Here is an 18,274-nt window from a genome sequence, read left to right as displayed (position 1 = left end):
CTCGCTCCTTAACGGCAATGTGGGTGTATGTACACCACACAGACTGCAGTGGTTAAAGACGGCGGCTCACCACCACCTTCTCAAGGGCAATTAGGGATGCACAATAAATGTTGGCCTAGCCCGCATCACCCATCCCATTAATGAATTTAAAAAAAAACCCACTGCCCACCACTGAAATCTCCATGCTTTTCCTGTGGCCTCTGGCACATCTGTTCAAAATAAATTGTACTTTGGGGTAAAGTTGAGTGAAATGGAACAGGAGGAGGATTTGGGGGTTCAAGTTCACAGGACATAAAAAGCAGCACCTTTAGTGGATAGGTTGGCATCCTTCAATGTATAAAAGATGATGGACATGCAGCAAACAATTCATTAGGTGGGGTGTTTTCTCTTGGTGCACTTGTGCTGCAAAGGTCAATCCTGCCACAAGTGCTGCACGTGAAGCTGCTGTAGCAACTGGTCGTTATGGTAGTGCACACCAGTCTACAGGATGTGTCATCATTTCTTTCTTTCACCAGTCAGTGACTGCCAGGTGCAATAGACGGCATTTAGGGCCTTCATGTCATGCTTGTAAGCATTCTTGAAGTAGAGCCTTGGGTGCCCCACTTGTCATCTGGCCCCAGGTACGCGACGATCTTCCATCCTGCGGACGTGTCCAATCCACCAAAGCCGCCTCTGATTAGTGCCAAGACATACCGATAATGCACCACAGACAGCGAAGATGGAAATTGAGTTTCTTTTCCTAGTAGCTGTAAGTCGCCCATGTTTCACAGCCATACAGCAAGCTGCTGAGAACACAGGCCTTATAAACCATCAGCTTGGTGTTATCCCATGCACCAATAAGTGGATACAGCCATAAAAAAAAAAGTTGACAATGCCGGAATTTATGGCAAGAGGTATAGAATATAATAGAGGTAAAATGGCAAATCTGCATAAAACCTTAGGAGGATCAGTTTGGAATACTTTGTGCTCCACACTATCGAAAGGATTTGAGGCAATAGGAAAAGTACAGTACAGATTTTAAAATAATATAAATGCAAGTTCTTTCTTCTATTCCTGTTTGACTCCTTTTAATAGCATGTCTGGAAGCAAGGATAGCAAACTTTTATGTAGGAATTGGTTTAGTAATTCATCCAGCTTGGGCAATACTGCAGCCAAATGAGAGTCATTTCCACTTCCTCAAAAAAAGGTTTCATCAATCCACAGAATTGCAAGTCTAAAAGGAGGAATAGCAACCATTAAGGAACTGTTCTCTCCCTTGTTGATAAGTCTGGATGTTACAGAACTTACTTGCAGTATTATGCTAAAGGAAAAAATTATTAATTTGGAAGAACGAAATGAAAGATGACACTGTTTTTTAAAATCACATCCAACCCTCCGCCAATCCTTATCCTTTGATCTCCTCCTGTTTGAAACAGGTTTCTAAAAACTCAAGTTTTAGCAACCCAAGCTTCACCTGGTTCAGGCACTTCAAATCAAGGCCACTGGTGAGCTAAAACAGATAAAAGGCGCAGGACAGACTAATTGGTTAGCAGGTCTTGGGGCACCTGCTGACTTAGGAAGCGCCAGCAGCACTAAATGTTTGGGGAGAGTTGTGTCAGAGAATCCTCAACCTACAAACCAGCCCTCCTGCCTGGAGTAGAATTGTACAGGAGCCAATGAGCAAAGAATATTAATACTAGACCAGCTGGAAGATCACAAATTAAGAAATTGCATTCTAATACAATTGACATTCACGAGATCAAACAGAAGCATGTTGTCAAAAAGTGTACAATAAACAGCTATCGTCAGAGGTGTGAATTCTTTAAATTGTATTTCTACATTTAATTTTATTCTGATACAAAAGTGGGTTACTCTGTATACAGCTAACAAAACCTTAAGTGGCATGGATGGGCTGAGGGGAGTCTGAATAATATTATTGATTGTATTACCTAACAGCCATTAGTCCAATCGTCACCTAAAATAATTTCAATTACTGTCTGGTGCTCAGCATTACCTAGATAATGCTCAATGGCAGACCTTGCAGGGATGATTATTCATCTCACTATTTTCACATTCAAAACTCAAAGCTAACTCAGCCTGCATTGCCACTACAATCTCATTGTCACTACAATCTCATTGTCAGTGACACAGACATCCAAATCTGCCAGAGTGGGATTGGCTCTTGAATTCAACATCGCAGTTAAGTGGTCCTCTTTTTTATTCCCCTCAAATAAAAACAGAAAACGCTGGAAATACTTAGAAATACTTAGGCCAAGCAACTTCTGTGGAGATAGAAACCGTTAATGCTTTGCATTGATGACCTTTTGTCAGGACGGTGCAGTCATCACCCTGAAAGGTTAAGTCTGCTTCTCTCCCACAGATGCTGCCTGACCAGCTGAGTATTTCCAGCATTTTCTGCTTTTGTTTCAGATTTTCAATATCCGCAGAATAGATACAAATGAACCTCCCAGAGTGAAAAGGAAGGGAAATGAAGTGCGTGAGCATGTAATTAAAATGAAATAACTGTATAGACTAACTGGAAAGGGATACTGCTTTGGACTCAACTATCCAGTGGAGATGGGCTTTATTGCACCCTGGTACAAATATTCACATACAGTACACTTATGACTTCAACACTCACTTCGGCACAATCAGTAAATACCAAATTAAAACAACATACTATATTCTAACAAGATTTGTGACAGTGACAAAAGCTGGCAATTTACTTTAGCTTTGCAACAGAAATTACCAGTACAGTTACATTCCGGGAGGATTTTTACCTTGTTAAACAGTTTCAGGATTTAAAGAATTTTTAAGTCACATTTCAGTGGGACAAATATTAAAACAGTTTTCTATACACAAGTTCATGCTAGAAAAGTAGCTTGGAAAAAATTATTTAAATTCACAAACATTTACACTTCACACGTTTACAATTGTGAGATTTTATTTGGATTTCCTTCGTTTCGTTTGTGTGGGGCTGGTGCCTGTACTGGTATCTAGGAGAAAAAGGAGGGAAAGAAAATAAGTGTGTGTTTCTTTTTTAAAAAAAAACGGCAGATATTACGAAATTAGCAAAGGCAGATGCTAATGTGCACCTGAGCTACAGTCCAAGAAAGAATTAGGTTCAATACTCATGCTACATTACTTCAGGAGAAGCCCAACATAACAAATGTGAAACATTGTGTAGAGGTTTCCATGTACTAAGGGATTATATAAATGTGATTATTACAGCAATTGGTGCCTCCCCTGGCCAGAGATGATGATTAAACTAAAATAAGACCCACACAACCAGCGTTCACAGTCAGTATGATCTGCTGGAACTCACAGGAGATGGGTATTGGAAGATGAAATGGGTTTGGCTGGAATGCCCCCATGATCAAAGAGCCTGCCAATGTCTATTGCTCAGGCTGGCACATAAGAAATGGTCTTGGCTAAGGTGCCATAGGATCATACTCCAGTACAAGTCAGAGTTCAAGAAAAACTGAGTGGATAAAATTATACTCAAGTGTTACAAAATTCAGTGCAGGTTATTTTTGGTCTATTTGCATCTTAAAGAGGCAGTTTTCATTTTATTTGTAATGTGTGTGTGGCAGGACACAGTGTTTAAAAATTAGCACATTTCAGGACTCTCCCCTTGCAAGCATGATGAGTTAATGACTAATTAAATACTAAAGTTACTCCACTCAGTACTCTCCCTCCTAAGGTGCTCATGTTTTCAAAGTGGAAGCCTTTACCAGTAAGTTAATTAGGCATCACCTAAACTTATGGTATCTTGTAACTATTAACATAAATGCAACAAACACTTGAGATACAATCTCTCTCCCGCCCCCAACCCCTCCATTCACATCAAAACATTTTAGCACTTTACTGATGTGAAAATGAGAATATCGTACAATCAAGTTGAACTAACATGAGTCCAACGTTCCATGATAGTTCCTGTCTACTACTGGTTTCGCAAGAGCAACAATTTCCACCAAAAAGTCTGCTTCTGGGATCAAAGTGATAGCTTGGTGCTCATACCCAATTTCTCCACCTCCCTTTTCCTCTGATTCCTACAATGACTACACTTCAAAAAATACTTCATTTGCTGTACAGCGCTTTGGGATGTCTGGTGGTCGTGAAAGGTGCTACATAAATGCAAATCTATCTTTTTTTTTTAATGTAAACTCACACTTACTTGAGAGCCGAAACAGAGAGGATCAGCAATGGCCCAGGCTCTACAGCCAGCACCATAATCCAACACCCACGAGTGTGCACTCTTTAACTGAAGTGAGGAGAAAAGTCACTGGACAACAAAGAGTAACCACGGTTGATCCTTTCCCCCTCTCCCCAACCACGGAAATAGGCGGGAGTGCGTGGGGGTAAGATTAATTGTAGCAGCCGCAACTGCTGTCCTGGCTAAGATCAGATAACTCAACAAAGACTAGGACATGAACTAGGACTTTATACACTGTGTGGTCTAGTAGTCCGCAGAGCAGTCCCTTAGTCTGTACAGCCTTGTGGTACACAGGCAGTCCCTTTATCCACATACCCATAGGGATAGCCCTGGACAATTTAACAAATATTTCGACAAGTCAGAAAAATCTGCTCAAATAAAATTGAACCCACTATCCACCTTCATCTTAGGGAATGACGTCAGAGCAGCCACCTGCTAAAGTACTATGAACCTGGGAATATCAAATGAACATGAGCACTACCTTTTGCTGCCCCAGCTGAAGAGCCTGGTCGTGAAGGCCTCTTCCGCTGTCCATTTTCAGAGGATTCTTGAAGGGATGAAGCCTCCTCACACTCTTTTTCAGTCTTTACATTTCTTCTACTAGGGCTTTTTGATTTTTCTCGATTGTTCTTTGCTTCACTGCCATCAAAAAGTAAGTGGAGCATTATTTCCTCCTTTTATTAAAATACACTTTTGATAGATAGAAATATAGAATCAACACAAAAGAAAAAATAATTTTGGATTCCATAAAGTCAGAAAAAAAATGTTAAGCCCAGAACAGTACACCTATTACCAGTATCTACTGCTTCTTCCCATTCTAGTCTTCAAAGCAATTACTTAACTCTGTGATTAAACAATGATTTTCATGTATTCAAGACCAGACCCTTTACTTCAGCAATTTTAGCCAATATTGGTGAAAAAATCTAAGTAATTTATAGCACAATGGCATCCTGCTAAAAGATGGGTAGGGCTCGAGTCCTTTCCTAAGGACACACAGTGAGTTGCACCTCATGACCATTCCAGTCAACAAAAAAAGGGGTCACTTAAGTTCAGGTCAGACACTTCAATACAAGATAGCAGGCCATTCCCCCATGGCTGCGTTTGCTGACAACGCAATCACTAGGTGGCGCTGCAGTGGCACATGTGCAAATGTAGCCTGTGCCGCTAAAACGTCACAGTCTGTGACGTCAGGCAGCTGCCAGGTCTAAAGATGGCGCTGCTCAAATAATCTCACAAAGGCAACCCAAACACATGGCAGCACACAATGGCCGGAGGGAGGGAGTGAGCAGGCCGGGGGAGAGAGGGAGCAAGCTGACCGGAGAGGAAGAGGGAAGCAAGTGGGCAGGGGGGCGGGGCAAGGGGGCCGGGGGTGGGGGGGGGGGAAAGAGAGGAGGAGAGCACACCCGCCACCAAGGTCTTCGGCCACGCCCTCTCCACTCTCCCCCCCACCCCACCCCCGCCAGCTCCGCTCTCCCCCCTGCATTACGCAATGACGTCATCTGCGCATGCGCCAACCAGTCATGGTAATGCAGAACGCAGCGCAGGCGCAGAGAGTAGCAGCCAATCTGCGCATGTGCATTGGCGCAGTCTGATGACATCAACTGCGGGCTGCGTTGTCAATAATCACTTTGAAATATTAAAATGATCAGATGTGGCTGTGGCAGGGATGGGTTGGGGCGGAAGCATCAGGGAGAGAGAAAAGATCAAAAATTTCTGACAAAAAGTCCATTTGGCTCTCGGCTTATTTTGAAACCAGGATTCTTTTAAAGAACTTTTAAAAGATGGACTGCAGAAGTTCAAGAAGCCGGATCACCACCACCTTCTCAAGGGCAATTAGGGATGGACAACAAATGCTGACCTTGCCAGCGACGCCCACATACCATGAAATGAATAAAACAAAAACCTACAACAGAAATACCAAGATGCAGCCCATACATAGGCAGTAAGTGTGCAACTTGATCTTTTAGGCACTGCCACTTCAATTATCATCAAACCCATGAAACGTTCTAAACCAAGGATCTTTGAACGTAAATAAAAAATGTTACAAATTAAAGCACTTCAAACATAAATAAATCTGCATGCTATCAAACTAAGCTGGTGTGCCAATAAAGTACAGCACAAAGGTAAAGGACTGTTCATACCCATGACTCCCCACATGTTTCATACACCTAATATTGCTGGCTTAAATGATATGTGCAGAAACCTGGAAGTCAGTTGCCTCTAGGGCAACACTTAATTCATCTGCACCCAAAGTTAACGCATGTAATTCATGAGGAGAATTTAAACCGAAGCTTTCTGCGCTAAAATTTCTTGCCATCATTTAAACAAAAACTGCAAATTGCGAGTGAGTCAATGATGTTGGCACCTCTGCCATTGTAAATTTCTTTTATTTTGTCGAATACTAGTATATACCTACCTCTGACCCGTTTCATTTCCGACACTTAAGTCCTCTCCTGCACAAAAAAGCCCACAAATTGATTAATGAAAACAAGGCATTTTAACTGAAAAGTTTATTTTAAGAACACATTTACAGCTGCAAACTAATCATCCCATTCGTGAGATAGCAAAAGCGAGAGTGGAAGAGAGAAAAGGAAACAGACAGAAAAGAGAACAAACTCGCATTTTATGAGCTCAGGATGTGCCAAAGCGCTTTACAGCTAATAAAATACCCTTGTAGTGTAATCATTACTGCAGGGAAAAGTACAGGGTCCCACAAACAGCAATGAGATAAATGACCAGATAATCTGCTTTAGTGATGTTGATTGAGGGGCAAATATTGGTCAGAATATCAGGAGACTTTCCCTGCTCTTCGAATATTGCTAGGGAATCGTTGACATTTACCCAAGAGGGTAGAGGGGGCTCCTGAAAATTCTGTTCCTCTTGCCTCCTCCTCTTTTATTATATCATGGGTGTTAGCTTTGACTGAGATGGCACGCTAACCTCTAAGTCAGAAGATCATGGGTTCCAGCCTTACTCCACAGACTTGAGAATGCAACATAGCCTGACATCCATGCAGTACTGAGAGAATTTCACTGTTCAAGGTGCCGTCTTTCAGAGGAGATGTTAAACTAATTCCCCGTCTACCCTCCTGGGGTAAACCACGTTTCGCAATTATGAGCAATTTTAGCATTGTGTGTTTAACATGGGTTGGCACTGAACTTGTTTTACTAGTAATCTACACACACTGAAAAGCAAACCAATCAGATAAAAAAAATGGAAGTTACTGCTTGAGCAAACAATTTGAACCAACACATAATCCCACAACAAATTAGGTGAATTTTTACACTTGTGGCATGTATTACAAATCGTTGTCCAAGTACTGTAATTTTGTGTTAAAAAGCCCCATGACTAAGCAGGTCAAATTCCATTTTCATTATGGTTTTTGGGATCTCATTCCATAATGCCGCTTCTTGTGAAAGCCCAGTGGCCCTGTTTCTAAAACTCCTAATATGGGCCTGGAATTCTATCACAGCTTCACCATTTTGTCCGAGAGATGTCCAAATAGCACTTAAAAACTGTGGACTTATTTTCTGCTAATTTTATTGAAACCCACAATAAAGCCAACTATTTAGCTTCTCAATAAAAGGTAACAATATTATAACACTATGTTATGCTAACACTAAATTTCTTTAAACAAGAATTTCAGAAAACCAGTAAGGGAAAGAACAAGGCAGAAGCCACCATCTTGGGCATCATTATACCTTCCAATTTTTTTTTCCCCTGGTTAATTTTATCCCCTGAAACCAATGACTTTGTGCTGGGTATTATTCCACAGGCACCTTTTGTATCTCATCCCTGTTTGTATTGTTCATGCATTATTGACAAGGGGTACCAGGATGGTATCCTACGGGGGAGGACATCACAGCTAAACTTAAATTTCGTCCTCGCCTGGTGTCACCCACACAGCTGCACTGTCCACCAGATGATTTGAGGTATAGAAATTCCATGGCGTTGATGAACAATTCTAGAGCCCCACTACTGCCTTAGCATAGATTAGCTAGCTTTAAAAAAAATTTTTTTTATATTCGTTCATGGAATGTGGGCATCACTGGCTTGGCCAACATTTATTGTCCATCCCTAACTGCCCTCGAGAAGGTGGCGGTGAGCCGTCTCCTTGAACCGCTGCAGTCCGTGTGGTGTAGTAACACCCACAGTGCTGTTACGGAGGGGGTTCCAGGATTTTGAACCAGCGACAGTGAAGGAACAATATAGTTCCAAGTCAGGATGGTGTGCGTCTTGCAGGGAAACTTGCAGGTGGTGGTGTTCCCATGCATCTGCTGCTCTTGTCCTTCTAGGTGGTAGAGGTCACGGGTTTGGAAGGTGCTGTCGAAGGAGCCTTGGTGAGTTGCTGCACTGCATCTTGTATATAGTACAGACTGCTGCCACTGTGCACCAGTGGTAGAGGGAGTGAATGGAGTGCCAATCAAGCGGGCTGCTTTGTCCTGGATGGTGTCGAGCTTCTTGAGTGTTGTTGGAGCTGCACCCATCCAAGCAAGTGGACAGTATTCCATCACACTCCTGACTTGCACCTTGTAGATGGTGGACAGGCTTTGAGGAGTCAGGATGTGAGTTATTCGCTGCAGAATTTCTAGCCTCTGACCTGCGCTTATCGCCACAGTACTTACATGGTTGGTTCAGTTCAGTTTCTGGTCAATGGTAGCCCCCAGGATGTTGATAGTGGGGAAATTCAGCAATCGTAATGCCATGGATTGTCAAGGGGAGATGGTTAAATTCTCTCTTGTTGGAGATCGTCATTGCCTGATACTTGTGTAGCGTGAACGTAACTTGCCACTCATCAGCCCAAGCTTGGATGTTGTCCAGGTCTTGCTGCATAATGACACGGATTGTTTCAGAATATATGGTGAACATCCCCACTTCTGACCTTATGATGGAGGTCATTGAAGAAGCAGCTGAAATTGGTTGGGCATAGGACACTACCCTGAGGAACTCCTGCAGCAATGTTGTGGGACTGAGATGATTGACCAACAACCACAACCATCTTCCTTTGTGCTAAGTATGACTCCAAGCAGTAGAGAGTTTCCCCCCAATTCTCATTGACTCCAGTTTTGCTAGGGCTCCTTAATGCCACACTCTGTCAAATACTACCTTGATGTAAAGGGCAGTCACTCTCACCTCACTTCTGGAGTTCAGCTCTTTTGTCCATGTTTGGATCAAAGCTGTAATGAGGTCAGGAGCTGAGAGTGGCCCTGGCAGAATCCAAACTGAGCATCAGTAAGCAGGTTATTGCTGAGTAAGTGCTGCTTGATAGCACTGTTGCTGATACATGCCTTCACTTTGCCGAGGATCTAGAGTAGACTGAAGGGGCGGTAATTGGCTGGGTTTGATTTGTCCTGCTTTTAACACAGACCAGGGATCAAAGCTGAACCTTGCACATCTGCATGGCTTAGAAATGGTGACTGTACCATTGAGCCTTCAAGGAAACTCTTATGTATGTTTCTTTTGAAGCAATTGAACAATTTTGTAGGTTAAAATGTACATCATTACGATAAAATGATTGGCTGCTAAGGATTATACCATAATGAGGATCAAATGATTGTATTCATGTTATTTGGAAAATTTTAATATTTTGACTGGGATCTATCCTACCGTTTTTCACAATGGTCCCTTGTTGCACTGTACTGGGTGACACTTGTTCAGGAACAACCTGAGGTGCTGAAAATAAAAGAAAATAATATTCTTAGAGAATAATAGATACCTGGAGTGATAATCAGACAATACAATTACAATATGTGTAACACTACAGCATGAGAGACAGGAACAAACAAATGGATGCACTATACAGTGCGTTTCACATTTTCAGGATATCCAAAAATGCTTCACAGTCATTGAAGTACTTTTGAAGTGTAGCTACTATTAAGGTAGATAAATACACAGCAAATTTGCATATAGCAAGGTCCCATAAACAGCTGCAACTTGAAAACGCCCCATTAATCCCTACTCTTTGTTTCCTATCTGTTAACCAATCCTCTATCCATGCTAACATATTACCCCCAACTCCATGAGCTCTTAGATGCATATTAACCTTTTGTGCAGCACCTTATCGAATGCCTTTTGAAAATCCAAGTATAGTACATTTAATGGTACCCCTTTATCTACCTTACTAGTTAGATCCTTAAAAAACTCTAATAAATTTATCAAACATTATTTCCCTTTCGTAAAACCATGCTGACTCTGTCTGATCATTCTATAATTTTCTAACTGCATTGTTAAAACTTCCTAATAATAGATTGCAGCACTTTCCCGACAACTGACCTGTAGTTCCATGTTTTCTCACTCCCTCTTTTCCTGAACAGTGGAGTTACATTTGCTAACTTCCAATCCACTGGGACTGTTCTGGAATCTAGGGAATATTGGAAAATCATAACCAGTGCATCCACTATCTCTGCAGCTACCTCTTCTAGAGCCTTAGGGTGTAGGCCATCAGGTCCTGGGGATTTGTTGGATTTTAGTTCCTTAAGTTTCCCCAGTACTTTTTCTCTGCTGATATTAATTATCTTAATTTCTTCACACTTATTAGTCCCTAGGTTATCCTCTATTTCTGGTACGTAACATGCCTTCTACTCTGAAGGCAGGCACAAAATATTTGTTCAATGTCTCTGCCATTTCCTCATTTTCTATGATAATTTCTTCTGTCTCTGCCTCTAAGGGACCACGATTCTCCTTTTTATATACTTGTAAAAGCTCTTACAATCCATTTTATATCCCTGGTTAGTTTACCCTCACGTTCCATTTTTCCCTCATCTTTTTGGTGGCTCTTTGCTGGTCTCGAAAACACTCCCTATCCTGAGGCTTACTGTTATTCTTTGCAACAATAAAAGCCTCTTCTTTTAATCTGATATTGTCTGTAACTTCCTTAGTAAGCCACGGATGGATCTTTCTTGCTGAGTTTATGTAATCAAATGTATTTCTGTTGAACATTTTGAATTGTTTCTTTAAATGTTTCCCACTGTTTATTTACTACCATATCTTTTAGCCTAAATACTCAATCAACCTTAGCCAGCTCTCCCCTTATACCCAAGTAACTGGCTTTGTTTAAGATTTGTTTTTGGAACTGGTGTATGTCACTTTCAAACTTTATATAGAACTCAATTATATTATGACCACTTTTTCCCCAGTGGATATTTTAGAATGAGATTACTAATTAACCCTGCCTCATTGATGGATAGATTCCTGATGAGCAAGGGGGTGGAAGGTTATCGGGGGTAGGTGGAAACTTGGAGGAATCAATTCAACCATGAACTTATTGAATAGCGGAGCAGGCTCGAAGGGCCGAATGGCCTACTCTTGCTCCTAATTCGTATGTTCCTATGTATTGCACAATACTAGATCTAAAATAGCTTTTCACTAATTGGTGCCACAACGTATTGTTCCAGGAAACTGCCACCAAAGCATTCTACAAATTCATCGTCCAGACCAGCTTTGCCAATTTGATTAGTCCAGTCGACATGAAGATTAAAGTCCCCCATAATTATTGCCTTTTTGCTACAAGATCTAATAATTTCTTGCTTAATGTTCTGTCCTATAGTATAACTACAGTTAGGGGGTCTATAAACTACTCCACCAACGTTTTCTTACCCTTGCTATTCCTAATCTCTATCCATACGGATTCTACTTCCTGATCTTCTGAGCCAAGATCCTCTCTCAATACTGTCCTTATGTGTTCCTTTACTATCAGTGCTACTCCCCCTCCTTTTCAAGATGTCACTCTTTTCAATATGTTGTGCATCCGAAGGATTGAAGTGTCACACAATCACTCCATGTTTACCAAATTATGATTACTGAAAAATGCCAGTTATACGAACATACGAATTAGGAGCCACTCGGCCCCTCAAGTCTGCTCTGCAAGTTTGATAATTGCTCATCCATCAGAATGATCAGTTATATTACATATAAAAAGGCAGTCTCTAATAAATCTGATTACCCTCTCAAATGACACATTGAATAATGAATGCATTAAGAGGATTGCTCCAGAATTTGGTGGGAAGTTATTACTTTAAGGGTGCCATTGCTTGTTTTTGGGTGGAGGCAGAGATTGTAGGAAAAAAGTACAGAGAGTCATTTCACTGAATCTTCAACCCGAATGGAGCCTGTCCACTATGCCTAGTGCTTGTCCACCCGGTTTCCGATAGGAAGGTGGGGCTTGCAGGACTAAATGCTCTCGTTGCCCACGCGAAACAATACCTGTATGGAAACGGTGTTGGGAATTCTTTCCTCAAAAGAAGCTGGATGGTATCTGTGGTGAGGCCAGTAGATCGATACACGACTACTACTTCCCATCCCTAACGAATCATCAAAGGAAGTCCCCAAATCCACACTGTAGCTCTGAGCTTCTGATGTTTTTCTCCAAGGGAGCTGTTTGCCACTATTTTTATATGACTGCAGCGAGGGTAAAGCTATTGCAGTTCAACATTTGCGGGACCGAGACCCTGTGCAGAGCAGAAGCCTGCCCGAATACTTAATTGGCCCTGACTCAGAAAAAAATGAAGAAGTCATGAAAGGGTCAGAATGGTGGAAAGGGGTCTCAATAGGGGAGGTGGTGGCGTAGTGGTATTGTCACTGGACTAGTAACCCAGAGACCCAGGGTATTGCTCTGGGGATATGGGTTCAAATCCCACTACAACAGAAGGTGGAATTTGAATTCAATTAATAAATCTGGAATTAAAAGGCTAGTCTAATAATGGACATGAAACCATTGTCGATTGTTGTAAAAACCCATCACGTTCACTAGTGTCCTTGAGGGAAGGAAATCTGCTGTCCTTACCTGGTCTGGCCTACATGTGACTCCAGACCCACAGCAATGTGGTTGACTCTTACATGCCCTCTGAAATGGCCTAGCAAGCCACTCAGTTGTATCTAACCGTTACAAAGTGAATAAAAATGAAACGAAACCGGACGGACCACCCAGCATCGACCTAGGCACGGGAAACGACAACGGCAAATCCAGCACTGTTGACCCTGCAAAGTCCTCCTTACTAACATCTGGGGGCTTGTGCCATAGTTGGGAGAGCTGTCCCACAGACTAGTTAAGCAACAGGCTGACATAGTCATACTCAAGGAATCATACCCAACAATGTCCCAGACACTGCCATCACCATCCCCGGGTATGTCCTGTCCCACCGGTAGGACGGACCCAACAGAGGTGGCGGCACAGTGGTATACAGTAGGGAGGGAGTTGCCCTGGGAGTCCTCAACATGGACTCTGGACCCCATGAAGTCTCATGGCATCAGATCAAATATGGACAAGGAAACCTCCTGCTGATTACCACCTACCGCCCTCCCTCAGCTGATGAGTCAGTACTCCTCCATGTTGAACACCACTTGGAGGAAGCACTGAGGGTGGAAAGGGCACAGAATGTACTCTGGGTAGTGGACTTCAATGTCCATCACCAAGAGTGGCTCGGTAGCACCACAACTGACCGAGCAGGCCGAGTCCTAAAGGACCTATCTGCTAGACTGGGTATGTGGCAGGTGATGAGGGAACCAACAAGAGGGGAAAACATACTTGACCTCGTCCTCACCAATCTGCCTGTCGCAAATGCATCTGTCCATGACAGTGTTGGTAGGAGTGACCACCGCACAGTCGTTGTGGAAACGAAGTTCCGCCTTCACATTGAGGATACCGTCCATCGTGTTGTGTGTCACTACCACCGTGCTAAATGGGATAAATTTCGAACAGATCTAGCAATGCAAAACTGGGCATCCATGAGGCGCTGTGGGCCAGCAGCAGCAGAATTGTACTCAACCACAATCTGTAACCTCATGGCCCGGCATATCTCCCACTCTACCATTACCATCAAGCCTGGAGACCAACCCTGGTTCAATGAAGAGTGCAGGAGGGCATGCCAGGAGCAGCACCAGACATACCTCAAAATGAGGTGTCAACCTGGTGAAGGTACAACACAGGGCTATCTGCGTGCCAAACTGCGTAAGCAGCATGCGATAGACAGAGCTAAGCGATCCCATAACCAATGAATCAGACCTAAGCTCTGCAGTCCTGCCACATCCAGCAGTGAATGGTGGTGGACAATGAAACAACTAACTGGAGGAGGTGGCTCCACAAATATCCCCATCCTCAATGATGGGGGAGCCCAGCACATCAGTGCAAAAGATAAGGCTGAAGCATTTGCAACAATATTCAGCCAGAAGTGCCGAGTTGATGATCCATCTCGGCCCCCTACTGAAGTCCCCAGCATCACAGATGCCAGACTTCAGCCAATTCGATTCACTCCGCGTGATATCAAGAAACAACTGAAGGCACCGGATACTGCAAAGGCTATGGGCCCTGACAATATTCCGGCAATAGTACTGAAGACCTGTGCTCCAGAACTTGCCGCGCCCCTAGCCAAGCTGTTCCAGTACAGCTACAACACTGGCATCTACCCTGCAATGTGGAAAATTGCCCAGGTATGTCCTGTACACAAAAAGCAGGACAAGTCCAACCCGGCCAATTACCGTCCCATCAGCCTACTCTCAATCATCAGTAAAGCGATGGAAGGTGTCATCAACAGTGCCATCAAGCCGCACTTGCTTAGCAATAACCTGCTCAGTGACGCTCAGTTTGGGTTCTGCTAGGGCCACTCAGCTCCTGACCTCATTACAGCCTTGGTTCAAACATGGACAAATGAGCTGAATTCAAGAGGTGAGGTGAGTGTGACTGCCCTTGACATCAAGGCAGCATTTGACCGAGTATGGCATCAAGGAGCCCTAGCAAAACTGAGGTCAATGGGAATTAGGGGGAAAACTCTCCGCTGGCTGGAGTCATACCTAGCGCAAAGGAAGATGGCTGTGGTTGTTGGAGGTCAATCATCTCAGCTCCAGGACATCACTGCAGGAGTTCCTCAGGGTAGTGTCCTAGACCCAACCATCTTCAGCTGCTTCATCAATGACCTTCCTTCAATCATAAGGTCAGAAGTGGGGATGTTCGCTGATGATTGCACAATGTTCAGCACCATTCGTGACTCCTCAGATACTGAAGCAGTCTGTGTAGAAATGCAGCAAGACCTGGACAATATCAAGGCTTAGGCTGATAAGTGGCAAGTAACATTCGCGCCACACAAGTGCCAGGCAATGACCATCTCCAACAAGAGAGAATCTCACCATCTCCCCTTGACATTCAATGGCATTACCATCGCTGAATCCCCCACTATCAACATCCTCGGGGTTACCATTGACCAGAAACTGAACTGGAGTAGCCATATAAATACCATGGCTACAAGAGCTGGTCAGAGGCTAAGAATCCTGCGACGAGTAGCTCACCTCCTGACTCCCCAAAGCCTGTCCACCATCTACAAGGCACAAGTCAGGAGTGTGATGGAATACTCTCCACTTGCCTGGATGGGTGCAGCTCCAACAACACTCAAGAAGCTCGACACCATCCAGGACAAAGCAGCCCACTTGATTGGCACCCCGTCTACAAACATTCACTCCCTCCACCACCGACGCACTGTGGCAGCAGTGTGTACCAACTACAAAATACACTGCAGCAATGCACCTAGGCTCCTTGGACAGCATCTTCCAAACCCGTGACCTCTACCAACTAGAAGGACAAGGGCAGCAAATGCATGGGACCACCACCTGTAAGTCCCCCTCCAAGTCACACACCATCCTGACTTGGAACTATATCGGCGTTTCTTCACTGTTGCTGGGTCAAAATCCTGGAACTCCTTTCCTAACAGCACTGTGGGTGTACCTACCCCACATGGACTGCAGTGGTTCAAGAAGGCAGCTCACCGCCACCTTCTCAAAGGCACTTAGGGATGGGCAATAAATGCTGGCCTAGCCAGCGACGCCCACATCCCATGAATGAATTTTAAAAAACTACTTCCAGTGGTGATTTTGCTTTTGTGGAAAAATCAGCCCAAAGACTTTTTTTCCATTTCTACCATTTCCAAACTTTTTTGGGGGAAAGGAGAAGCAAAGTGAAAAGTTAAAAAGGATGGAGAATGTAAAAGCAGGAAACAAATTGTATTTATAAAGCATCTTTCACAATCACAGGAGGTCCCAAAGTGCTTATGGGCAAAGTTGTCACTTGTAATGCAGGGAAATGAGCAGTAGGGAAATTCACTCTCAACCCTTCATCTCTGGGACATGAACATGTTTAAACTCAAAAGATGACTGATGACAAAGCTGCCAACCGTAGTGTGCAAAATAACAGGAATGTGGAGGCCCACTGTAGAGAGTTTTAGAATTGTAGCAGGAAATGATGCTTCTGTTGGGCCTCAACTTCTATTTAAAAGTCATGAATCCAACTAGAGCTCAGTTTCAGTTGAGGCATCTTTAACCAAAATACTTAAAACAGCATCTTCACAGGACATTAAAACCTGCAATGACTTACGTGTGGCCAGCAGTCCTGTGTCTGAATGTACCAAAGCCTCTTTTTTCTCTGTGTTCTGCTCACCTACCAAGACAGAAGTGCACAAAAACAGTAGATAGGGTACCAATATTTTCATGTTAATGGCAACAATGTTACTATGAATAATGCAAATGGGAATCAAATCATGTTTAATTTAGAAAAGACAATGGGAAATCTCACATGCACAGAAACCGTTAGCAGCGTTTACACTGATTGCTATCAGCATTTGGTGGAGGGTACTCTTCGTTAATCGTGATTTAGGGTGATGCATTGTGTTGGTCAAACACTATGACATCGAACACTATGTCATAGATTGAACCAATGGTAGTTCAAACCCACAATTCTACATAGGAATTCCCAATCTCAGTTATGGTGCACTTAGCTTTGGCCCTTAAATGAAGTTTTCCTCCACATAAAATAATTAGTTTAAAAGTTGAGAGCTTTTCTACTTAATATAAGCCTTAAACTAAACTCATTAAGTTGCTAGTGTTAGGGTATGTGCACCAGTGCTTTAGCTTTGCATCAGTCCATCTCTAGCATTTCAAACAAGATTTGCCTTCCCACACCACTGCAAACCACCACCTCCCCAGTCATTTTACTTCCAGTGAAGCTATCTCTATTAAAAATGGAACATTGGGTCTCCAACCCAGAATGGCATTTGAAGAATGCCCATCTTTCTTTCTCATCATTTCAGATATCACCGAGACAGAAGAGGATGGTTGGAGAACAGCCACACAATTGCCTCAATTAGGTTATTAGATATTCAAAATTACCAGTAGTCAAAGTTCCAGATGCTGTCGTTGATCCCATTTGCTGTCTTCATTAGACACTCTCTATTAAAGAATTTTCTGGTGATTTAGGTGAACTCAGTTTTCTGTTTGCAGAAAGCAAAGTAGATTGGGCTTTGACTTAGCCACAAACACAAATCCCGATGAAAATTGCAATGGTTCCAAAACTGAATTATGGATTGACAATGGGAGATCAGTGCCAAACAAAACTTGGAAACTCAGCAGGATTGAGAAAAGGAAGAAGAATACATCAGCCATGTCATACAACGTTCAGCTCCCAGGCAAAAATTCTTGCCTTAGGAGGAGAATGGATGACAAAAGCCAACGCCATTAGATGGGCTTCTCTTTTCTCCCCTCTCTTCCTACTGCTTTCCAACAGTGAATATGGCTATTACATGAACTCCAAACAAAAGTTTCTTAAATTATCACCCAATCCGTAAAGTTCACAGAAACTAAATGAGACTACAAACATTGCTTTGCTCGTTTGGAAAGGGGAGATAGTGATCTGTACTTTCAAAATACTGGATTGTATCAGTGTAAACAGAGTGGCTTATCAATTTGTTAAGTGTGGCACTTAATGGAATGGTTGCTATATATTACTTACACTGCTGCAGTTTTCCTCTGAATTGTGCCCTTACACTCGAGTCAGTCTTACATTCGAGTCAATCTTACATTGACTGGTCCACCTTTACCAAGTGTTTTGATAATGGTCCTGAGCCAGTTGCTGAGGGGAGTTACGGCGATGCAGGAAAACATTTCTTCCTTATCTTTTGACACAGCACTTTGCTCTGCTCAGCTCTGTATCACTATATTTTGCTATCAGCAACTGCTATTTCAGATAACCTGAGCACATGTTCTGGCAGAGGCAAGATTTTAAAGCTAGGTCTCCTAGAAAGGAGCATTAGGAAGCAAGCTGTC

General features: G+C 43.0%; 1 protein-coding gene across 17 annotated transcripts in view; it reads right to left on the bottom strand.

Annotated features, from left to right (window-relative positions):
- Nucleotides 1-1,766: 1,766 nt before the first annotated feature.
- ncoa6 (nuclear receptor coactivator 6) overlaps nt 1,767-18,274 on the bottom strand; it is a 77,624-nt gene continuing 61,116 nt past the window's right edge. For 15 of the 17 annotated variants that reach the window (XM_068048551.1, XM_068048550.1, XM_068048557.1 and 12 more), the window contains 5 exons: nt 16,551-16,613; nt 9,803-9,868; nt 6,612-6,648; nt 4,677-4,834; nt 1,767-2,975 (listed from right to left, as the gene is read on the bottom strand). In XM_068048551.1, coding sequence (XP_067904652.1) covers nt 2,923-2,975; nt 4,677-4,834; nt 6,612-6,648; nt 9,803-9,868; nt 16,551-16,613 — 377 coding nt within the window. In that variant the 3' untranslated portion in view covers nt 1,767-2,922. Of the gene's footprint in view, nt 2,976-4,676; nt 4,835-6,611; nt 6,649-9,802; nt 9,869-16,550; nt 16,614-18,274 lie in introns of those variants that run through there. The other 2 variants (XM_068048559.1, XM_068048560.1) reach the window with 2 other exon arrangements.

The sequence above is a fragment of the Heterodontus francisci genome, chromosome 16 (assembly GCF_036365525.1).
Source record: "Heterodontus francisci isolate sHetFra1 chromosome 16, sHetFra1.hap1, whole genome shotgun sequence".
In the NCBI taxonomy this organism is placed as follows: Eukaryota; Metazoa; Chordata; class Chondrichthyes; order Heterodontiformes; family Heterodontidae; genus Heterodontus; species Heterodontus francisci.
Note: the sequence above shows the minus strand (reverse complement) of the source record. Positions and strands in the feature narration are given on the sequence as shown.